Here is a 25,165-nt window from a genome sequence, read left to right on the forward strand (position 1 = left end):
AAGTATTTAATACATTTGTTTAGCTTTTCCTAATAATGTACTGTCGCTCTTCAAAAAAAGGGATGTGAAGGCCGGGCATCCCTGTGTTAGTATTACACGAAGATCTTGTTCTACTTGGAAATACGACCTGTTTATCTCTTTACAGAAGATAAGCGGGGGCCTAGAATGCAGATCTAAAGCCAAAGAAGAGTCTTTTCTGACCTATCTATTGTGTGCCTTTTGTTGCCGCCAGTTTCCGTGGGTTATGAGTATGAGTCCTGCCCGGATCTGATCCTGTGGGAAAAAAGAACAGCAGTGCTGCAGGGCTATGAAATCGACGCCTCCAAGCTGGGAGGATGGAGCCTGGACAAACATCATGCCCTCAACATCCAAAGTGGTGAGTAGATTAATGGAATTCCCAGAGCCAGGTCACAGGTATGTCCCTTGTGTCATATCCTTTGTGCCCGGCCAGGCACAAAACACGCATTTCAGATTCCACAGGCTCATATGTGATCAATCGGTCAGGATTCGTCAACAGGTGTTCCTTGGATACCTGCCCTGTGCTTGTCACTGCTAGGCCCTGGGTGTGCAGAATGGAAAGGCCTCAAGAATTGACTCTGCTCAGAGACCAACACTTCCCAGGGCATATCCATGCTGTGCCATCCAGAGGGAAGCATGGGCCACCAGGGCATAGAACAGGACCACCTCTCTCAGCTTCTTGGTTCAGCCAGGTGTCTCTGGAGAAAACTTCTGACCTGTATCTCAAAGGGTCCATAGGATTAGCCCTGTATCTCCAGGAGGGAGAACATTCCAGACAGAGGCCATAGTATGTGCCAAAGCACTGAAGACTGAAAGAACAGTAATTGGAGAGAAGGTTCACTGTGGTTTGAGTGAAGGATGAAATGAAGGGAATAGCAAAAGCCAGAGCTGGGGGCTTGAGCAGCTGGAGCACAGGGTAAGAAGATTAGGAATTTGAACTTCCTCCAGAGGCAAATGTGAAGCCTCTGAAAGGTTTGAAGCGTGCAGGTGACACAATCGGATCTATATTTTAGATTTCTCACCATATTCTGGAATGAGACCACTAAATATGACGATGACGTCAGATATCTCCTGCCCGATCTATAGATGCAGGAAGTGCCTGTCAAACCCCCCGCATGTTTGGGAGGAAAATTGACACACTAATTGTACAATTTATGATAGAATAAAGATTTGTAACTAGCTAAGGCCCAGTATTTAAAATAAGAATAAAAAGAGGCACTTTCCAGATATCAGCTATCCTGGAAAAACTGAAACCGTGTGGTGCTGGCACAGGAACAGATAAATAGATTCCATGGGACAGAACAAGGAGCCCAGACACTGACGTGGGAGTAGTAAGGAGGACTAGGTTTGGCCATGAGCATCAGAAAAGCCAAAATAAACAGAATTTCAAGCTAGTTAAAGGTTTGTTTCTCACTCACCGAGAAATCTGAAGCTGTATGACCCAGGGCTGGCTTAGGACTCTGCAGTGTCACAGGTCTAGGTGTGTCCCCTCACATGGCTGTCCTCAAGCCTCCATCCCCAAGGTCGTGGTCCAAGGTGACTGCTTTAACTCCAACCTCCACATCCACTTTCTAGCCATCAAGAAGGCGTTAAAGGACTAAGAGCAAGCCCCTTCCATTATAAGGACACCTCCCAGCAGCTGCTCAGGGCACTTCCTCTTCCACACCGTTGGCCAGAACTTAGTCACCTGCCGGGTGTAGCTGCACATGGGGCTGGAGATTGTAGTCGGTTCCCAATAGTCACGTGCCCAGCTCAACATCAGGGGTTCTGTAACTACAGAATAAGGACATGGGATCGGCTGGAAACCCGTGGATAACGACACATTTCTGTACGTTGGAACTTGGTATCCAATAGCAGTAGCGTCCCATATCAGCGGAAGATGGGTAGGGGGTTTAGAAATTGGCACTTCGAAAATTGGCTTACTATGCATGTGGAGAAAAAACACAATTAAGTTCATACTGTATATCAAATAAAGTTTGATTCAACATTTAAATTTGAAAGATAATACTTTAAAATTAATAGAAGAAAATACAGGAGACTATGACATCAGAGAATGATTCCCTAAAACCTGAAAAAGCACAAACACTAGCGTAGAAAAAAGATTGCTTAGACTCCATAAAAATGAAAGATATCTGTTCAATAAAGGACAAAGCCAACAGATGACAGCCTGGGAAAAGATTCTCATGAGCATAAAAACCAAAACGCACTCAGGCATCAGTTGGAAGGGGTGAAGAGTCCAGTGTGGGGGCTGTGGCAATAATACAGGAGATAAAGGATGATTTGGGCCTAAAAAGAAACAGAATAGTACAGGATGAAGCTTACAAGTCATTGAGGTCGATCCCCTCCGTGTCCTCAGAGGTCCAAGGGCAGTTAAAGCAGTGAAGAGACCTATGCAAGATCTGGCACCAGCCCATTAGTAGCAAAACCAAGGAAAAACTGAGGTCTCCTGACTCCTGGTGAGAAGAGACTGTGAGTTTCCCTCGTGGTTTCCATAAACTTTATTGGGACCAACTCTGTGTCAGGTTCTGTCTTAGGCACTGCGATACAGAAAGAGAAAAGACACAGTCGCCGCCCTTGAAATGGTATCAATCTAAAGAAAGAAAAACAGGCAAGTGCAATAAAGAATTCACATGTAACAGAGACCAGGACTAGGTACCTGAGATGTGTACAGTCTATTTAAGAGGCAGTAGAGCTGACTGATTAGGAAGAGCCAGACTCAGGAGGGCGACTGCTATCATTCACGAGGCCTCACGTAAGCCACCTAGCTTGTTCCCCCTGTTATCTTGTGAGGATGCAATCAGTGCAGCAGTATGTCCTGTTCAGGACCCTCTGGGCTTCATTCTGGGGGTGAGACAGGCTTCGGAGATGAGTCTGGAAATGGTAGGCAGAGGTCTTGCATCCCGTGGAAGACCAAGGACTGTGTGGTCAGCCGCAGAAGAGCCTCTTCCTGTTCCATAGGTGATTCTGTTCTGTCCTTGTCTCAGGCATCCTGCACAAAGGGAATGGAGAGAACCAGTTCGTGTCTCAGCAGCCCCCTGTCATCGGGAGCGTCATGGGCAATGGGCGCCGGAGAAGCATCTCCTGCCCCAGCTGCAACGGCCTTGCTGACGGCAACAAGCTCCTGGCCCCCGTGGCCCTGACATGTGGCTCCGACGGGAGCCTCTATGTGGGAGATTTCAACTACATCCGCAGGATCTTCCCCTCTGGGAACGTCACCAACATCCTGGAGTTGAGGTATGTAAGGTGATGCCTTCCGCACAGTTCCTAATAACGTCCCTTTGGCATTAGGATTACCTGGCATTACCCTCTGGGCCCAGAGAAGGCGGCAGGACAGACTCTGGGACTTTTTTCACTTCCCAGCTTGGAGGCTAAACTGTGAGCTGAGGACTCCGGGGAAGTAGGTGCTGCTTTTCCCAGGGCCCCGCAATGAAGGCAAACCACTGTCTTGGGAGATAACGGTGACATCCAGATGATGTAGAAGGCTGCTAGCAGCCAAGAATTAGACCCCTTGCAAGCCCCTGAATCTCCTTTCTGCTTCCTAGCACCAAACTGATTGGAATTAGTCACATGAGTCTTTTTATAAGGATAAGGGGCGGCACAATGGCCCAACCCCCGGGCCAGTGTTTCCAAGTTTGGCCCTGTTAGTCACCGCTCATCAGAGTGAGGAGCAGTTCTCCTCAGCTGCCCGACACTGAGATAAGGCCCATAGGCTAAAATCAGGCCGTGCCTCTCTGCTCCCAAGGTGCTCCAGAGCCAACCGAGGCAGCCTCTTCTTTCCCCAATCCTGACTGTGAGTGATGGAGCACAGCCACACTTACAGCTCGGGGATGGGCCTGATGTGTTGGATTTCCTCTATGCCTCCCTAAACCAGATCGTTTTAGAACCACAACACTGTCACAGGGTGAGTTCTTGGGTTACAGAGAAGCTGTGGTTAGAGACAGTGCAGCCCCGCTCTCCCTTTCAGGAGAAATTACACCACATTCTTCACGACTGCTTTCCCCTGGGCTGGGGTCCATGTGAGAAGGACAGGCCCTTGAGCTGGAAAGCCCTTCTTCAAAGTGGCCAGGGGAAATGGAAACTCTTTTGTGAGGCCCCTACTCTTTACCCAGTATAAGAGTTCAACAAGATAATTATTACAATTGCCCTTGACAAACAAGAGAAAGGAGAGTCGGGTCATTTAAAGAACCTGCCCAAAGTCGAGCTTCTAGGATGGTAGACCCAAAACCAGAAAGCCATCGTGCAGTTTTGCCTCCCCAAAGAACTGTCACCTGGCCCAATGAGGGTGACTTTGGCTTAATACTTTAACTTATTCCCTGGAGGGAAGCGCCGGCTGAGAATCTCCCTCTGCGGTGCACAAGTGCAGGGACGGGAAGGCTTGCTGGCCCCCCAACGGCCATCACAGCCCTCGAGAGGAGAGGGTTAGTATTTGCCCTCACACACAGGGACAAGCGAAGGAGGTCTTTGGCCATGAAAACAATTAGCAGTTCACATTCTGTGGACTCACAGGAAATCCGATAGGCTAAACGAGAACCAGAGACTGATGGGTTATTCTGGGCTTTCTTCTCTCTTTTATGAGTTTGACTGACATAGACATCTGTCAAGGAAGAAGGAACCCTTGAGTATATTTGTTTCCGTCAACTGCTCATATTGTCTTTCCATCTCCTACACTGCGATGGAAAAACCATGGATCGGGGGGTCAGCCCACCTTAGCAGAGAAGCAGTACAACTTTGGGCAAGACAGTTACCCTCTCTGGGCCTCCATTTTCACATCTTTTAAATAAGAGATCTCATTTTCCATGTCTCCCTCCCACCATTTTGGGGAGATCATAGAAGACAGTGGGTAGGGAATGGAGAAGTTAATGAAATTTGGGAAGAAAAATAAATTTACCAGTATATGATCATCTTGCTATATTTTCTTCCAGTCTTTTTCCCAGGGCTGTTTCTCTGTTACCTCGCCCCTCTAATCATAGTATATCTCCAATTCTGGATTCTATTAGAAGAGGATCGTGGTGGGCTATGCAAGTTTTGATAACTCTATGCAGGGCAACGTGCACACAGAAACATATCAGAGAGCATGTATTCTCTGGGAATGTGTCTCTGTCTGGGAGGTCAGGGGGGGAGGGGGTGTGAGGAGGAGGGAGTTGACTGTTCTAACCTCTGTCTTTAGCCCTGGTGAAAGCAGCAGCGTGGGTCAGCCTCATCCTCTTCCCCGAAGTCAGCAGTAGTGGTGCAGGTGAAACCCTGCCTCTTCTGTGATACGTAGCTGCTTGTAAGTGAGCTCACTGACAAGCAATATCCAATATAAAATATATCAGTGTCATAGCTGCTAAGTCTTTATTTATTAGAGCGCTGTACAGTACCATTGCTGTCAAGTTTTCAGGCTGCTAATAATGCTTCTAACCCTGCTGCTAACACCTCATTCTTTCTTCTATTCCCTGCTCTCCTGTCTTCTGTCAGAAATAAAGATTTCAGACATAGGTAAGCCAACCAGTGGATAATTTCCTGTCTCTCCTCTGCCTTGTTGCATGTTGTATGGTAAGACGCATGTGTCAATTTAAGATGGCTCAATGGCAAATGAATCCTGTGTGGTTGGAACTGATTGGGAGTAATCGGTTACAATGAGAGGAAGTCGTTAATAATGGCGGGTGCAGGTGACGAGAACCTGAACTCCTTTCATTTCTAGCAAAGCACAGCAGTTACTTTGGGAGTCTGTGGGAATGACAGGCTGAAGTAGTGGGGGCGGAAATTAACGTTGGCACAGTAATTTGAACACTGCGATCTGCTTATCCTTAGGATAAATGAGGACATCATCCTACCTGTGTTGAGTGACTTTGATGGTCATAGTAGGAAGTCCTGAGAGTATCTTGATCAGGCCAAGAACCTAGAAGAAGACAGGTTTTCGATTTGCACTTCTTTGGGCATTCCCGGTGCCTCAGCTTTGGTGGCTGGGATGCCAGGTGACCCCTCCAGATCGTTTGCCAGCAAAGAAAATGTGGGAGAGGATTTCCAGACGCTACAGACCACCCAAAGAGAGCAATCCCCAAATAGGAACTCTGTCACATAATAGATTTGTCATGGAGGCTCGCCATGGCACTGCCGCAGGCAGAAGTGGGCCTCGTCAGTCACACGAGGAGAGATGTCTGCCTGTCATCGTCACCTGTCATGGTGGCACTCATCTGACTCCTGGGTAATAGTCACCTCAGAGTCCCCCAGCATCACACACATTTGGGTGACTTGAAAGTCACCATGGGCAGATGGCGCTATGGCTTGTACTGTTACAGAAGTGCTCTCTGTGACACACATATGACTCAGATCAAAGCGGCAGATAGGGTGGAGGGTAGTTGGCATAAAATAAAGTCTTAGGATGGTAGAAAGAGGCAGACAGACCCCAAATCCAATAATGATAATATCCATCTCTATATAATTAGATACAGTATTCATGTAAAATCATACGCTCTTGGATATATTACTTTAAGAGCATAATAATAGTTAACATGTACAGAGCATTTAGTGCATAGCTGAGAGGGATTAAGTGATTTACATGGATGATGACAGCTCATCCCCAAACTACCCTGTGAAGGAGGTACTCATGATACATCTAATTTACAGATGAGAAAACTGAAGCTCCCAACTGTGTGACCGCAAAAAAATGGCTTCATCTCTCCAAGCTTTAGTTTCTAACTTGAGGTTAATAAAATCTGCCTTGGAGGTTGTTAGAAGATTTACAGAGGATGTTTGCAAAGTATCTAGCATTGTGCCAGGCACAGAAAGAAGCTCCAGAAATGGTGGTGGTGGTGGTGGTGGTGGTGATGGTGGTGGTAGTAGTAATACTACTACTAATAATAATAATAAATTATCATAATAATAATTATATGATGATGATGTCTCCATCTTTCCCAAAAAAGAATCCAATCGCCTTACAACCAAAGACACATGCATTAAAGTAAACTAAATAGAATTTGGGAACAAAAATGGTGGAAATACATATATGTGATCATACATCAACTCAGACTCTGAACTTCCTGGCAGTCAGACTAAACAGGGAAGCATAGTTATTTTCATGGTTTGCATTATCAGAAATGGGAAAATATGTCTACTTCTCATAGGAGGAATATTTTTTCCTAATACTAAAATCTAAGAGAGATTTTCAGGAGCTTTATATGGGTGATACTGAACTATGCATTGATATGTGCCCTCAAGTTCAGTTTTATAGAAAACACAGAAGTACATTTCCTAAGAAGATCATGGGTGAAAACCTAGCATTTAACATTGAAACCTTCCATCAGTGGGAGTAACCGTCTGAGACACCGTCAGGGGGACCTAGCTGGGAAGGGTCCGGAGGCCAGGGTGCTTGTCCAGCTTTGCTCTGCGTTCATCATGTGACCCTAGGCTGGTCAACTAGCGTTTCTGGTTTTTAATATCATCATTTGTAAATTGAGAGAGTTGTGGTTTTGGTGCCTTTTCTTTCTGATGTTTAGTGATCTTTTGACGTATCCGTAGTATGATTTCAAAACCTGTTTCCTGCCCTCTCTCAAGTCATTGTTTTCTCAGGTGCTAAAAACTATTAATATTTCTAAAATGAACCGAGGCAGGAAGGAAAAAAGGAATTTTTTTCTGCATTTAGGTTTTCTAAATTCAATCCGGAGTGAGAAGGCCTGGTTTCCAGCTCTGGTTTTAACACGCACCTGGATATTGGCAAATCCCTTCTTCTGTCTGTAAATGTCATAAATGGATAAAGAAATTCTGAAAATTTGTCTTCATTAGCACTTACTGTCTCAGCTATTCCCAGGAATAGCCTTTGGCTCAGGCTGGTGCCCTTAGCCTGCGTGTGTGCTCCCCAGGGCCATCTCATCTCTGCCTTTGGCCTTTTCACCCTCAGTGCCAGGCCACCATGCTGGGCATGCTCAGTCCGGGGACCCCTAGTCCTTTCAGCATCTTCCTCTGCAGACCCCTCAGGAAACAAAGATCCTCATCTCTTCCCAGGTCTCTTCCCTAGGGTCGTGGAGGAATGTTTGAAGCCTATTGTTCAGAAGTACATTTCAACTCAAGTCTCCATCAATCCCAGCTATACATACCGTGTTTCCCCGAAAATAAGACCTAGGTGGACTATCAGCTCTAATGCGTCTTTTGGAGCAAAATATAGTAAGTTATTTAGGGCAAAATTATAGTAAAATAAGACCGGGCCTTATATTAATTTTTGCTCCAAAAGATGCATTAGAGCTGATGGTCCGTCTAGGTCTTATTTTCGGGGAAACATGGTATTATGTTAACTCTAACAGAGCCCTGAACTGCCCCCAGGAAATAGGTTGGACGGGACAATATTAACTCTGCCATGCTTGGCTTTTCCGCTATGTAGTAACATAAATATTCAGCTACCACTAATTGGGCATTTTTATTTTTTAATGAAACAGGTTATGCTCAGAGATTAACGTTCTTTGTACAATTTTGTCCTCAAAATACCCACTTGAAGTCAATGTGATTATCCCCATTTCTCAGATGAAAAACTGAGGCTCTGAGCAATGAAGTGATTTGCCCAAAGTCGCCTTCCAAGTGGGTGGTAGAACTGGTATTTGAAACCCTGTCGGTGTGGCTCTAGTACTCAAGTTCTCCCCACTGGTTCCAAGAACCTGTGAATCAGGTTCTGCCAGGGCTGCCTCTAGACGTGGTCAAAGGATGCTCTTTTGCACAAGGCAGACCTTACTCTGAGACAAAGGGAGAATTCTCACTCAGAAGCAGGGAATAGATCGCCTTTCATCGCAAAGACTCCTGGGCTCACAGCTCCTACTAGGAAATTCCCTACACCATCCAGAAAGGGGGCAGAGTGAGGCTTGACTTAGCTCATTAGCTTCAGGAACGATATACCCTTATAGTCCCTAAGATTTTACATAGCCAAGGTTATGTTTAAGGAAGGGGAAGAGAATGAATGTGGGTCCTGTGGCAGAATCTGGGAACAGAACTGTGATCTTAGTCTGTGGGCAGCCCTGCTCAGGATCAGAGTAGAATCAGACTCATCCTGGGGTCCCAGCCCTAGGCCATCTTCCATCTCATGCATTTAGGGTTGACAGAGTATTGTAAGGCCTTGCTACTCAAAGCGCAGGCAAGCATCCTCTGAGAACTTGTTAGAAATGCAGACTCAGGCAGCAGCACCCCAGAACTGCTGAACTGAAATCTGCATTTTAACAAAATTTCCAGGTGATTTATAAGCATATTAAAGTTTGAAAAGCACTGACCTAAAGATATGGTTTCCAAATCTGGCTGAGCCTCAGAGTCACCTGGAGAGATCTTAAAGGTACAGATGCCCAGACCCTTAAGATATTATGGGTAAGGGTGTTTTTTTGTGTGTGTGTTTTTTTTTTAACTTTCCAGGTGAATCTGATGTGGAGCCATGTTTGAGAAACATCACACTAAGACTCTTAGCAGTGGGTATTTCCTGTGTACACTCCCAGGGAGGCAGATGGTCATTCACTCACTGATTCCTAAATTCAGCAGACCTTTCTGGAGCACTTCCTCTGCACCAGCCCAGGTCTAAGTGACAGGGACACGAAGCCCGTCCCTGCCCTTGAGGATTTCAAGATGTCACGGAGGAGACAGACCACTAAACAAAAAAGTGTCTTAAGGTGCTAGAGGTACTAAAAGTACAGTCTGCTTAAGATCCAGTGAGAACACAGCAAGGAAGTGGCCAATTGAACCAGTGGGGTAAGGGGGGCCCAGGAATCCAGGAATGGCACTGTAGATGGGGTAATGCTTGAGGTGAATTTCAGGAGGTGAGCAGGTACTTTCCGATGAATAAGGGGAGTGGAGCTTTCTAGACCCTGAGAAGCAGTGTGGAGAAGTAGGAAGAACACAGACTTTGGAGTCCAGCAGATTGGAGCTGGAAATCCATCCTATCACTTAGCAGTTTCTGGCCCTGGTCAAGTCACTTAAGGACCTGCCTTATATGGTGGTTTTGAGGAAGGTGAGGTCATGCATGTAAAACACTAGCACAGCATCCGGAATGGAATAGGCACCCAGAGGTGGCAGCAGATGCTTTTTTAACAGTGACAGTCGTGTCTGCAGCTGTTCTCCAAGGGCTGGTGGCACTGCTCCCAGCAGAGGGCCAGGTGCTGTTCCCAGTGCAGGTGGCATGAGAAAGAAGTGAGTTGAAGACAGTCCAAGAGCTCTGCCAACTGGAAAGGGCTGTTGCGATGTATAATTTCATTTGATCCTAATGACAAGCCTGTGAGCAAAGCAGAGCAGGGACTTAATCATTTGACAGCTAAGGGACCAACAGTTTGAACGATTTTGGTGACTTGCCCAAATTAGAACCCACAACTTCTAAGCTGCCAGACTTCAAATTTATCCTTGGGCACAAAAGATGGGGCCACAGCATTTACAGACTCAGGAACCATCCTGGCAATACCACCCTTTTCTGGAATTCACTGATCTGAGAAGCTCCACATGAGTGGCACTTCTCTGGGGCAGTGCAGGAAGACATGAGCCAGAAACTCAGGGGGCTAATCTAAGTGGACAGGGCCCCTCATCATATTCCCTCAGGGACCCCTTTCTCTGCCAAGGTGGATAGCACCAGTTTATCTTGAGTGATACACAAAGAAGTGACATAATCACCCCCACCTCATAGCGGTCATCAGGAAAGCAGAAAGATCAAGGCTGCTCTAGCGTTGTAGAGAAGGCTCTAAGGTCACTGCATTTCATCTAGCCAGAATCAGTGTCACCTGGAAAGATTAAATCTGTGCCACATTATAGGGTAAGTCACAGGGGACGTTTCAAGATAAACAGGACAGCTCCGCTGTTACCACCACCCCCAAAAGAGAAGTAAAAGAAAAGCTCAGTAATTTGATTGAAAATGCCACTTAAATGAACAAAAACAAAATGGAGATGCCATCCTCTGAAAGCAAGCAGCTGCTTTGAGCTAGAAGGCACCAAACTGAACACTAGAAATTACAAAATTGAACAAAATCCTGTCTCTTCCCTTCAAGTATTGACTGTCGGATGTGGGAGGCAGGCACCTGAATAAAAAGCTACAGCATCATTTTAAGTGTCCTGTAATCCAGATGTGAACGGATACGAATCTCAGTGCACAGAGAAGTAAGGTTGGGGAAGGTTTGGCCAGAAAAGGTACCATTTGAACTGACCCCTGAAGAGTGAGTTCAGCAGGCTGCATAGGGGAGGGGGACGGACATCCCACAGAGCGGGAACAGCAGGTACAAAGATGCACGAAGGCCCGCTGAGGGACACATAGTATTGCTGGAGTGCAGGGCTGCTGTGAGCAAGTGGCTGGAAGGAGGCTAGGAAGATGTAGCAACAGCAGAGCACAAAGGGCCCTGTGTGCTGCTAGGCTGGGGAGCCTGAACTTAGCCTGTAAGAAATGGGCAGTCCTGGTCTTTGGGGTAGGTCAGGGAAGAATGGCTTAGGGAGCATCCAAGCTGCAGGCAGAGACCTTCCCTCTGTTTGAGGCAGGGCAGTTGAAGAAAATCATGTCATCTTCATCAAATTTGGGGAGAGGAAACCAAGGAAAGCCTTGGGTCTGGAGACCCTGTTGGTAGCAGCCAGTTCCCAAGACACTGTTCCAAGCGATGGATGGTTGTGATGACGGACAGTCAGGGCTAGATAAATACCTTCAGAGATCTTGATGCTGAAAAGATTAAAGTGCCCCAGTCTTCATATGCAATTCAAACAAAAACACCAATCTGTAAAAATGTGTTTTGTAAAAGGACCCAAAACTTACATGCCTGATAAAATGCAAAATAGCTTCTTTCTAGACTTTTCTGATCCTATCACTTGCGTCCTGAAGGGATATACAGTACCCCTACTTGGCTGGTGCTCTAGGCGTCGCTCATTCTGCCCCCTGAATCCCCTGGCACAGTGTGTCCCACCGTGCAGTGAAAATAGCCAGGCCATCCAGCCTGAACAGAGAGATTCCTGTTTGTCAGGAGACGTGCCCAAGACTTGGAAGGGGCTCAGTACTGAGATGCAGTCCGAGGGCCCGTGGATAATCAGGCCTTGCACAGGAGCAGAAAACAGCTCCCCAGGAGTTGTGAGTCCTATTCCAATGGCCGTGAGTTGGAAGAAATGGTAAATCAGTACCATGATAGCAAAAGTCCTACTGTGTATCCCCTCCAAGTGCGAAAACATACATGATGACTAGTAAGTAAAATAGTTAAGATTACTGTGTTTCCCTGAAAATCAGACCCGGCTGGACAATTAGCTGTAATGCATCTTTTGGAGCAAAAATTAATATAAGACCCCAGTCTTATTTTACTATAAGACCGGGTATGATACAATACAACACAACACAACACAACACAACACACTACACTACACTACATCCAGTCTTATTTTACTATAAGACTGGGTATAATATAATATAATATAATATAATATAATATAATATAGATATAATAATGTAATACTGGGTCTTATATTAATTTTTGCTCCAAAAGATGCATTAGAGCTGATTGTCTGGCCAGGTCTTATTTTCGGGGAAACACGGTATTAAGTACCTATGAGGTGCCATACATGACGTTAAATATTTGTCATCTGTGATTTTACGTGATATCCCAATACACCGACCAGGTAGCTGTTAACATCCCCCTTCTGCAGATGAAGAGAACTTGAAGCTCAGGAGGCCAGTTAATCTGCTCGAGTTTCAGAACCTGGAAATGACAGAGCTAGACTTAGAACCCAGACTGATGTGATTCCAAAGCCTGTGCAGTTTTCCTACCCTGTGCGTAGCCGGCAGTGCCCTGTCTCGGTAATGCCGCTGTGCAGTCATGGTCTGACTTCACTTTCCTCTGTTAGCATAGCCTTGTCTTTATGACTGTTTTCCAAAAGCAGAACCATCATCAGCACTGCTCCGGGGTTTGGTTTATGTTTCCTGGGACGTTGATGCAAAACACAAATTAACCTGCAATGCGTTTGTATCTGACGGCAAGCGGGAGATGACTGGCTCCTGAGAAGTATAACGTGAGTGTCAGGTGAAGACCGTGTTGGTGCTCCCTGGGAGTCAGACCTGGCCAGGGTCCTATCAGTCAGTCCCAAGAAGGCCTGTGGCTGCTGTCAAAAGTCTGGGGGAGAAGAGCTTGTGTGTCAGACTCTTAGAGCGTTTTTTAAAGTCAAGCCCTTTCATGTTTCTGGCGTGGATTTGCAGGCCACCTAGGGTAAGCCCCACTGGTAATCCTTTTAGGAAAACGTGTTAAGCACCTGATATGGGTGTGGCCCTGGGCGGGGCGTCACCATCACTGGCATTAATAGTTGGGCGGGAGGCAGAGTTAGACCAACCCCTGGGATCAGAAATATTGGTGAATTATCACCCAAAATGAAGACATCATTCCCATAAGACATTTTTGCTTGGATTTAAGTGGTGCATCTCTGGCTACCTGATAGGAAAAAAGAAAATGCTCACCAATTGGCATGTCCTTGTTTTTCAGCCACAGTCCAGCACATAAATACTACCTGGCTGCAGACCCTATGAGTGGGGCCGTCTTTCTCTCGGACACCAACAGCCGGCGGGTCTTTAAGATCAAATCCACCGTGGTGGTGAAAGACCTTGTCAAGAACTCTGAGGTGGTCGCGGGGACAGGTGACCAGTGCCTCCCCTTTGATGACACTCGCTGCGGGGACGGTGGGAAAGCCACAGAAGCCACACTTACCAACCCCAGGGGTAAGGCCTTTCATTTGAAACACTTTCAGTAACATTTATTGGGGTGTTTTTCATTTCCAAAAGAAATACATTATCATTGCGAAAATTTTTGGAAATTACCAAGAGCTCTACAAAGGGGAATTAAAATTGTCATCATCCCACCTGCTGGAAATATTCCCAGTGAACATTTCCTGTCTTTCCTACTCGTCTTTTTTTCTGTTTGTGTGCATGTAAGGCTCACCAAAAACAAACAAAATGAGATCACCTTAAACAAACTCTGTTAGTAACCTACTTTTTTCTTAACCGATAAATCATGGACAGGTCTCCATGTCATTAGTTTTCTCTGTACTCGTTTTTAATGGCTGTATAGTATTCTATCAAGTGGACAGCCCATCATTTTATATATCAATCCTCTACTGTTGGGAATTTATGCTCTGTCACGTTATTGTTTTATAAAATCATTGCAGTCTGTCCTCTCTGCACATGTTCCTATGCTCTAGGGTGGGTTGGCTGTTTCAATTTTGAGTCCTGTAAAAAATTGGGCCTCTTCATACCCATAATCACAATTTTTCACTCACTTATTCATCAAGTACTTACCGAGTATGCAGTGCACTCTGGTTGCATAGATAAGTGCACTGTAGCAGAAAAATGAGATTGGAACGTGAATCACTCTGATATGGGAGAGAAGGAAAAGTACTTCCTGAGATGCAAGGAGAAAGAACTGTGCATGCAAGTCCAAAACTGAGAGAAGCCCCTGTGCCTAGGAGACTAGCAGGGCTTTTTGGAGGAGCAGCCATCATTAATGAATATCCATCATTCACCCTAAAGCCCGTTACGTATAGTGTCTAAGCCTCAGGGACCTCATTAATGAAATAGAAGTAATAATACCTTCTGTGTCCACCTCCTAGCTTCATTCTGAGGATCAAAATTAATATACTTCGTGTGGCACCCTATAAAAATGACATGAGTGATTATATTATTAAATAGTGCCAGATTTCAGGGCCTGGTTTCAAATCAAAGCAGTTAGACACTAGTGCAATCAGGCAGACCTGTATTCAAATTCAGACATTGCCACTTAATAGCTGTGTGACTTGGGGTGAGTTGCTTAACCTCTCTGAGCCTTATTTCCCTCATCTATGATATAGAGATATAGTGTACAATTGTGGTACACATTAAATATTATCAAGAATGTAAATGCTTAGTACAATGGTGCCAGGCACATGATAAACATCCCATGGAGTGATTTCTATTATGGCTGTTACATTATATTGTATTATATCATATGTCTCTACCACATATCTAGAGTGGTCAGATAGTAACTCTGTGAGGTAAATATCGTGACATCTATGGTTAATCTCCCTCCTAATTATGATTTCCTAATACTGAGAGTGTAACCTGGAGTAGCGAGAACACTGAGCTTGCATTTAGGGACCCTGCATTATGGTTTTGCTCTGCCACTCTCTGGCTTTGTGACCTCCTCCTCTGGGCCTCAGTTTTCCCACTGGTAAATGAGTAGATTAGGCTACATGATCCCTGAGATCGCTTTCAGTTGCAACATTCTCCTCTCCTAGGATTAACAACATTCTACTCTCCTAGAATTGACACTGTTTTTTCCGATAATTTTTACTCTCTCCAGGTCTTTCTCAGTTGCTCTACACACATGTGTGTTTTCCACCATCTCCTCATGCACACGTGTGCACGTGCACACACACACACACACACACACACACTCACGCATATATAGTGCAGTGAAACTTGCCCAAAAGCCTGTAATTACCGCAGATAGAAGTGACAGGGATGCCACAATATGCAGACCCTCTGCAGCAGGGAGGAGAAAAGATGTTCATCTATTTAGCACAACAAAAGGAGAGGAAAAAACTGAAGTAATTAATCAGGGGACAGATCATTTCTATTAGCCTGTGCAGCCAACTTTGTAAACAAGAAACCAGATTGTTCATGGAACACTCATCAGTCCTCGCAGATGGAAGAGAAAGACAGCATAGCCAGGCAGACAGGAAGACTCCTGTCTTGGTCCTTAAGGAATGTAACTAGTTTACTTACATTCTAGGCAGGGACCGAAGAAAGGCTTCCCCGCCTGGAGGCTACCTGGTCCTCTGCATAAAATCGCTCTCCAGCCCTGAACAGCCTGTGGAGGGGGCAGGAGGGACTACTGGCCCAGTGGGTTTTCATCCCTCACAGGCCCTTGGGTGTCTTAAACCACCCTTCTGGCCAATCCTAGATACATGGGTCCCCAGAGCCAGGGCCTTGCCACCCACACAGTACGTGTAAGTCACTAAATTACTGTGGGCTAACTGCTACAAGTCATGTTATTTCCATTTTATTGATGAGGAAACGGAGACTTGGAAGGGAAGTGACTTGCCTAACGTTATATACCTGGGAAGCTTATGTTTCAAGTGTCTCTACCTCTGAACAGCTTTTTCTGACCCCTTCGTTCAGTTCCTTCCCCAGAGTAAACTGAAGGGAATAAAACCAGCCAGAATCTTCTTTATTTTGTCACGAACCCTCTGGCTTCTGCCAGTCCCTGGGGCACTCCCCATGACACCAACTCACTGCGGTGCCTCCCCACCAGGCAGGGTGCTCCTTGGAGGCACGTGTCATCTATGGCTCAGCGCCAGCATCCCTGAGCAGTCCTTGGTTTGGTTTGGTGGCGGTATGTCTAACTCTTGGGATTCTGGACCCAGGGCGGCAGTCAGTATCACTGGGGAGCATTTCTAATATGTGCCTTGGTCCCAGTCCCAGCCAACACTCTGAACTAGTGTTTCCAGGAGAGAGGCCAGGCAGGTAGCTGTTGAAAACAAAACTCTTCAGGTAATTCTGATACACATCACTGGTGAAGAAATCCTGATTTACTAGAGTGGTTCTCAAACTTTGCTTGGTATTATCACCACCCAAGGCACTTGTCAGAAATACAGATTAGATAGATAGATAGATAGATAGATAGATAGATAGATAGATAGATAGATAGATGATAGATAGATAGATAGATAGATAGATAGATAGATAGATAGATAGATAGATAGATAGATGCTCCGTCTCCACTTGTGATGTGTTTGAAATAGCTACCTGGAGGGTGCATTTTTAGCAAGCTCCCAGGTGATTCTCACATCCATCCAAGACTGAGAAATACAGATTCGGAACAACCCCTTCATGTAACGGCTGAGAAAACACATGCAGAGATATCCAGTGACTTGCCCAAGGCCACACAGCTGGTCAGGGAGAAAGTCAAGGGGTGGGACAGTCTCGCGAATGGAATGGGTGATGTAAATACTAATTCTGACGCCTCTCTTCCGTGTGCCTTTTTTTAGAAATGAAATTTACCAGTAGTCCCTACACAGATCCAAAGGATTGTTTTTTTTAGGCTCTATACTTCTATAATGACCAATGAAACCAAAATAGTAACACAATAGAAAACATGAAGAGTGATTATCTTCGAAGAAAAGAAAAATTGTTACCAAAAAGGGGATTTGATTAGTATAATTACAGGTTTTCAGCAGTAGGTAAATTTGAATAATTCACAGTTTTGATATTGAAAAAGATATTCCTTACCGCTTCCTCTCATGCCTAGCGAACCCCCAGAAGTTAAGAGTCCAGTTTTAGTAGATGGCAAAGGTGATGGGTAAAAATCTCCAGCAGCAGCAAGGTGGGAGAACCAGAGCCCTGGAGAATCTGAAGGCCTGGATTCGAGTTCTGCCTGCTTTGTGTAAGTCACTCCACACCGCTAGGCATCTATCTCCTTGTCGTTAGAAAGGGACTAAATGTAGTGCGAAGGATCTAATCAAATCACATAGGGGACATGCTCTGTCAACCCGCAAGGCTGCACGAGTATGTGGGTTGTCACCACCTTTAACACTAAACTCTCTGCCTTAGGCATCACAGTGGACAAGTCCGGGCTCATTTACTTCGTGGATGGTACCATGATCAGACGCATTGATCAGAATGGGGTCATCTCCACCCTGCTGGGTTCCAATGATCTTACCTCGGCCCGGCCCCTCAGCTGTGATTCTGTCATGGATATTTCTCAGGTAAGGAGAAAGCTTCGTCTGCCAGAGCCCTGGGTCTGGAGACTCGTCCTCTCACCTGGCACCCAGCCAGCCCGCTGGCCTTTCCCCTTTACTCTGCACAAGACTTCTCAGAGCACACTCTTGGTGCTGGGCCTGTGAAGAACGCTCAGGACACAGAGATGAGTAGGGCATAGCTCTGTGCTCTCAGAGTTCACCAGCAGTGGTGACAAGTGGGTGACAGAGGGGGGCTCGGGGGACAGAGAAGAAATCTGCCTCAGGAAGCCTCAAAGGCAGCAGAAATTCACACAGTGTGAATTTTAATCCATCGCCATCTGACTTCTCTTTGGGAACACAGGTATTTGTACCTCATTCTACTTCTAGACTGTAAGCTACGTGAGGATAGCAATTCTGTCTCTCCTTTCCTCTGCTGTAACCAAAGTGCCTAGAACACAGTAGGAGCACAACCATGATTTGGTGATTAATTAATTGATTGACTGATTGATTAAATCATGGCTTTGCCACTTACTAGCTGAGTAAGTTTAGACAAGTTTCTGAGGTCCTTTGAGCCTCATTTTTCACATCTGTAAAATGGAAATCATGTTACATCGGCAGGATTGCTTTAAGAATACATGAAACAACGCATGCAAGTGTCCTAGCACTGCTTGGCCTTTCAGAGATGGCCAATAAACAGAAGTTTTCGTGCCCACTTTCTAAAAGGAAGTGACGTTTGTGCCAGGTGCGGAAGGTTGAACAAGGGTTTGCTGGGCGACAAGGCTGAATGGAGACATTTCACACAAAGGGGACAGCATGCGCAAAGGTACAAAGATGTTCACTGGTCTGGTACCTTCAAGGAACACTGGAAAATTGAATGCCTGAGCATAGATTTCTTGGAAGGAAGTAGTAGCAGGAGTTGGAAGCATGATTTGGGGCCAGTTGGTGAAGGACCTTACCATCCCATGCCAGAGACTTTGGACCTTCGCAAGTGGACATCAGGACCCTAATGTAGCCCAGAGAAAGACACAAGTGACTGGCTACTCAGCATGTCCTTAGCTTGTCCTGCAATGACTTGGCAAGGGATATGTCCTTTATTGATAGATCCTTTGGCAGGGCCTGGCCAGCACTAAATCAGTGAACATCTATCTTGCCATCATTAGGAAAACCAAGGACATTAAGGAGGCTTGAGTTATGTTCCATTGCAAATTGGTGTCAGCAATAGCCACGCTTAACTTTTTAAACCCCCTCACTTCTAGGGGAGCCCACACATAGGCGCTTTCCCACTGACCGTGGACCTGCTGACTGGTGCTTGGCAGGATGGGGTCTCACTGGTCACGTCTACCTTTGTTACGGAATGTGTCACAGAGCCCCTGCCCCAGAGCCCGGTGGCTGCTGCTGGCAGTCCCAGCACCCATGTCACATCCCTGTCGGATGCTGTGTGATTTCCCTCTGCACCAACTAATGTGATTGTCACGCTCCAGAATGGAATCTGTTCTCTGCCACTTGTGTTTCCAGTTTGGCAGGCTTCCCTTTGCTGGCTCGAGAGTTTTCCTCTCCAGTCTGTGAGCAAGCTTGAATTACCCGTCAGGAAGCTGCCACGGCCTAAGGATGTGCGTACAAGTATTTTCAATTCTCAAAATGGGTCCTCCACCAGCCAGTGCCGGGTGCTGAAAATTTTTAATCCACACATTGGAAAATTGTTTAACTTTAGATAGAGGTACCGGGACGCAGCCAGAGCAAAGGCTTGGAAGACAACTGCGTGTAATGGAGGGGGGCAACCCACACTTAGATTCAGAAATCCTGGACAGAAATCTCTATGCCTCTGGTCCTCACTCCCTTTATCTAAATCTAAGCATGGAATTCTTTTTATCAACCTCTCCAGACACAGGCATATATTTTTATACACACATATGGGCAGAGAGTACTGGCTTTCGTTCTCAGAGCTTCCTCTGTTACAAACACCCAGCTACTGTACAATACCATAGGGAGCAGGGAGGGAAGCCAGAGAGCTAAGAACACAGCTCAGAGGCAAGGGTGCAAAGGGGAGACGCACGGAACTCAGACCAGCTCCTCTGGGAGGAGATGACGACCAGGACCCAGGAGAAACGAGGAGGCATAGAGTAGAGAAGGAACAGATGTTGCTACCTGTTCAAAATAGGGCATTAATTCTCAGCTCAACAGACTGTGACCACCACAGACACAGGTAGCAACAGGCAACTCTGTACTTAGGGTCCAAAATGACTTCCTGAGCAATTATTATTTGCTGAGCACTGTTAGAAATGGGGATACAGAGATGAGTGCTACTTCACTTTCCTTAGTTAGCTGCCACAATAATCCCAACACATAGATTTTAGCTACCCCATTTTATAGGTAAAGACACTGAGGCTTGGTGAAAGAAAATAAGGTTATAAATACAGAGCCCTGTGCTAGCCTCCATCAGGGATGTAGAAATGATTTTTTTTCTTTTTAATCAAATCATGTAACATAAATTGCGTGTAGCACAGTGCCTGGCAGCTATCAATAGGCTGTAAATATTCATTCCCTTTATAATTTACAAAGAACTGCCTTGTACATTGTCTTATTTGATCCTTTATGTAATATTTATTACCTGTGGGGAAAGTAGTTCGAAGTGTTTAACTCACTTGAGTAAGATCACACCTGTAGCCCTTGGGGAACTGAGACAGGAAGTGAGGTGTCCAGGCCCCAAATCCCTTGCTCTTTCTATGACATTCACAGTCATGTAGTTGTTCATTCATTTGACAATCCATTTTTTGAAGCAAAGAACTCTGTAACAAGGCAGTCCGCTCAAAGTGCTTTTGTAGAGGCACAGAATGCTCAGGAGACAGGGGAGAGGGAGGCCCATTCCACCTCAGGACCACAGAACGTGGGAGCTGGGGGAACCACAGAGAGGGTAAAGTCTCCCCCACCCCCCACCTCCATGATGGGAAATTAAGCCTTGGCATGGTCATCACTAATGGGGAGGTGAAATCAGAGAAGCTTGGGTACTCGGTGTGGTCTAGAACCTCCCGCAGGCCCTGTGACAGAGCGAGGACTGACTCCTAAAGCCCTGCTCCTTCTCTCCCAGGTGCCTTTGTGCATGTGGGCGTAAAGGAGAGAGCAGGAAAGTGCTTGCTCTTCCCTTCCTTCCCCTCGTTCTGCCCCCCTCCCTCCCTTGGCTTTTCTCCCTCCCCATCCACCCATCATGGAGCCATCGTTTCATCATAGTGACAGGCAGAAAGAGTTGGGCAAGCAGGTCCCCAAGGTGCCACAGGACCAGAGGGCATGAAATATTTAGCAGCTAGTGTTGACAAGGAATGGGTTTTAGGAAACTGAAAATTCCCCCGTCACTTTAGAGTAAACTGTTCCTGATGCAGCTGAAGGCTGCTGCTGTGCCACCGTGCCCACCGTGCCCCGGAGAGCCCTGAGAAGTGTGAAGGCAGCAGCCTGGCCAGTGGCTCTGCCATGCCTCAGGCTCCCTCGTTCTGTGAGGACATAGGAACCCAGGCTGGGGGTGAGGGGACGAGAAGACGGTAGGAAGCAGGGTTGGAGGGTAGTGCTGGGAAGAAATGAGAAAGGGCCCGCCCCATCCTAACAATGGCCCTTAGCAAAAGGGGCGGATAAAGGGGGCCATGTCTCACGTGAACATAATTTACTGAGGTTTCTTTTTACATTAGTAAACTGCCACACGTACATCATAAGAAATATAAAAAGTTAAAAATTTCAAAGAAGAAAGTTAAAATGACCTCTAATCCCAACATGGTTAACATCTTGGCGTATATCCCTCAAGCTTTTAATCTCCCCTCTGTCTATAATCTATCTAACTTGTTGTATTTTTCCCCCCAGTTGGGATCACACTGTACTTACAGTTCTGTAACCTGTTCTTTCCACTTAATACATGGCAAACAGTTTCCCATGTCATTAAATATCCATCTATAACATCACTTTTAATGGCTACACAGAGTATTCTAATGTATAGGTGAACTAAATGTGCTATAATTTATTTAGCTAATTCTCCATCAATGGGTATTTGAGTTGGTTCCAGTTTTTCACCGTTATTAAAAATGGCTGTGATAAGCACCCTTGTACACAATGGTTACAAGATTAAATTCCTGGAAGAGAAATGTCTTATCTAAAGGAATATACTTGTTTAAATAAGCCCTGAATTGGACTGAATGTCAACGGCTTGTAGAGGGCTAAGGAACCTAAGATAATGAGTCCCTAAGGGGCGGGGTAAACAAATCAACTGGAGGCAGCACCTGTCAGCACTTCCAGCCCCTGTGCAGTGTGACAGGACCTTTTGGGGCCACAGTTGGCAAAGGGCTTCCCTTAGTTCCAGCTCCTCCCAATGCAATATATCCTACAATCCAGCCTCCACGTCCATTCAACAAAGCATCCCTCACCTCCGACCTGCCAGCATCCATCCCTGTGTGCCCACCTGAAGGCTCCCCGTGGTCCCTGCCAGCTTCCCAGCCTGGCTCGGAGGAGGCTCAGACATGGGGCCCAGGACCCCTGAACCCCTCCTCCCTATTGCTGGATCCATTAATCCCTTCCGGAGCAGCTGTTCTCTGAGGTACAAGAAACCATTACCTAGAGCGGGGCTTCCCAAACTTCAGGAGTCACCCAGGGATTTTGTTTAAATGCAGATTCTGATTCAGTAGGTTTGGGTGAGACCTGCCATTCGACATCTCCAATCAGCTCATAGGCGATGCCAGAGCTGCTGGTGCAGTGATGACACTGGCAGGAGAAAGGACCCAGTTGTCATTCCCAGCCCCACGTGAGAATCTCCCAGGAAGCTTTTGAAAGCATGCCCGTGCCTGAGCCCCACAACCAGAGAGCTGGTTTTATGGACCAGGGAGGTGCTTTGAGCGCCGATACTTTCTAAACTTGCTGCAGGTAATTAGAATGTGTGACCAGATTTAAGAATCACGGATCTGGAACTACGTCAGACGGCGGTCCTGTTTATTTTGTCTTTACATCCCCAGCACTAGCCATGTGTTAATCTGCGAGCTCAAAGAATTGAGAAGTCATCTTTCATACAAAAATCATATCAATAATTCATGAAGGGCCTGTCTTAAGCCTCTGGGCAGCTCCTACTTCAGCCTCCAGACTGCATCTGCCTTCCCCTCCCACCTCCATAACCACATTCGTTGTCATTCTGAGCACTTACTGTGGGTCAGGTACTTCGTCCTATTGCCATTCCTACTTTACAGATGTGAAGATTGAGGCTCCGAGAGGCAGAGTAACTTGCCCAAGGTCGTAAGTGGTGGGGCTAGGATCTCAACCCAAGCCTGTCTGACTCCAAAGTCTGTCTCTTGCCTACTTACTTGGCCTTTATTGGTTTTTGTCCGTTCTTCGTGTTCTGTCAGTCTAAGGGAGGCCATCAGTGTCTCAGTGGCGGTTCTTGCATGGTTTCACTCTGACCAGGTGCCAGATGCTGTTGTTGATGACGGGCTGCTATGAGGATCAGGCAGGGGTGCATGTGCAGGCCCTTGGGATCCTGGTAGAGGCTCAATGGGGTGCGGGGTGCTTCCTGGTGGTCACCTTGCCAGGCGTCTGAGTGTCGGTGTCTCCATTGTCAGGTTCGCCTGGAGTGGCCCACGGACCTAGCCATCAACCCGATGGACAACTCCCTCTACGTCCTCGACAACAACGTGGTCCTGCAAATCTCTGAGAACCACCAGGTGCGCATTGTGGCCGGGAGACCCATGCACTGCCAGGTCCCTGGCATCGACCACTTCCTGTTGAGCAAGGTGGCCATCCACGCAACCCTGGAGTCAGCCACCGCCCTGGCTGTGTCCCACAACGGCGTCCTGTACATCGCTGAGACCGATGAGAAGAAGATCAACCGCATCAGGCAGGTCACCACGAGCGGAGAGATCTCACTCGTCGCGGGGGCCCCCAGTGGCTGTGACTGTAAAAATGATGCCAACTGTGATTGTTTCTCTGGAGATGATGGTTATGCCAAGGATGCCAAGCTGAATACCCCGTCGTCTTTGGCTGTATGTGCTGACGGGGAACTCTACGTGGCTGACCTTGGGAATATCCGAATTCGGTTCATCAGAAAGAACAAGCCTTTCCTCAATACCCAGAACCTGTACGAGCTGTCCTCGCCCATCGACCAGGAGCTCTACCTGTTTGATACCAGTGGCAAGCATCTGTACACCCAGAGCCTGCCTACAGGAGATTACCTGTACAACTTCACCTACACTGGGGATGGCGACGTCACCCTCATCACAGACAACAACGGCAACATGGTAAATGTCCGCCGAGACTCGACGGGAATGCCCCTCTGGCTGGTGGTCCCAGATGGCCAGGTGTACTGGGTGACCATGGGCACCAACAGTGCGCTCAAGAGTGTGACCACACAAGGACATGAGTTGGCCATGATGACATACCATGGCAACTCTGGCCTTCTGGCAACTAAAAGCAATGAAAATGGATGGACGACATTTTACGAGTAAGTATCAAGACAAGGCCACTTACTGGTTTTCTTTCATGAGATGTATTGTAGGTGTAGAGGTGAATGGAAGGAGTGTTAATTTTTGGTATTTCATTTTAGTTCAGGATTTGGGATGCAAACCATTACCTGGAATATGTTCTGCCTGTTCATATTCCAGAGGATTGCTCCTAGGAAGGAACATGGGATAGTAGAGAAGGCATGAGCTTTGGAGTCAGGGGAATTGGGCTTGAATCCCACCTCTCCCACGGACTTAACCTCTCTAGGCCTCAGTTTCCAAATCTGTAAAATGGAAACAGTGAATGTCTTCTCAATATACCACAGGGAGGTGATAGGGATAAAAAGTACTTGATAGAGTGCTAGCATCGTCATATGACCACTGTCCAGAAATATGGCAAATGGGACAAGGGACAGTTCCATATAGATGAATTATTCACATAATTGAAGCTCCCATCTTCAAGTTCCAAAAACCTTTTTTTTTTTTTTTACTTTAACCATTTGGATGGAATTTCTGAAGTGCTTTATATGCCTCCCTTCTCAAACACATTATACAGACACAATGAAACCTTTCTTTTTATGAGTCAAGGAATACCCACAATTGCATATTATGCTGTAATATGAAAACAACTTCCAGAAAGTGAGGCAGTGAGGCTACAGAACCCTTCACCCCTGCCTAAAATGATTCTAAACTTTCTTGTATGAGCTCCTATGCCGAATCGATACAGTTTTACTGTTTCCTCCCTTAGTGAGGCACTATTGTGTCACTATTTGTTTTAATCCTGGTGCCCACTTCAGGTAGCTACTGCCCTTCTCTTCATTCAGGATAGGGCTTCTCAAGTGGTGTGGTCAGAGCACCAGAGTTCGGTTTATTCTAATCCTGTTCAAAATCAAATATATGTCTGTGTTCCTCTATGACCAATTTTAATGAGTGGACTTTGTAACATCTCCTTTTTATACTTAGATTTTTTTTAAGCTTCTTTTTGAGATCTTAGCCATGTTCCAGACAACTGAGGCTGCTGAACATGGGAACATTAA

The 25,165-nt window shown here is 46.3% G+C and overlaps 1 protein-coding gene across 14 annotated transcripts in view; it reads left to right on the forward strand.

Moving 5' to 3' along the window:
• Nucleotides 1-25,165, forward strand: part of TENM4 (teneurin transmembrane protein 4) — a 972,743-nt gene that overhangs the window by 909,998 nt on the left and 37,580 nt on the right. For 11 of the 14 annotated variants that reach the window (XM_074335694.1, XM_074335699.1, XM_019726370.2 and 8 more), the window contains 6 exons: nucleotides 233-376; nucleotides 3,003-3,252; nucleotides 5,476-5,496; nucleotides 13,446-13,678; nucleotides 17,546-17,700; nucleotides 23,253-24,130. In XM_074335694.1, the coding sequence (XP_074191795.1) occupies nucleotides 233-376; nucleotides 3,003-3,252; nucleotides 5,476-5,496; nucleotides 13,446-13,678; nucleotides 17,546-17,700; nucleotides 23,253-24,130 (1,681 nt within the window). The remainder of the gene's footprint in view (nucleotides 1-232; nucleotides 377-3,002; nucleotides 3,253-5,475; nucleotides 5,497-13,445; nucleotides 13,679-17,545; nucleotides 17,701-23,252; nucleotides 24,131-25,165) is intronic. The other 3 variants (XM_074335696.1, XM_074335698.1, XM_074335704.1) reach the window with 1 other exon arrangement.

This window comes from Rhinolophus sinicus, linkage group LG06, assembly GCF_036562045.2.
Source record: "Rhinolophus sinicus isolate RSC01 linkage group LG06, ASM3656204v1, whole genome shotgun sequence".
NCBI lineage: Eukaryota > Metazoa > Chordata > Mammalia > Chiroptera > Rhinolophidae > Rhinolophus > Rhinolophus sinicus.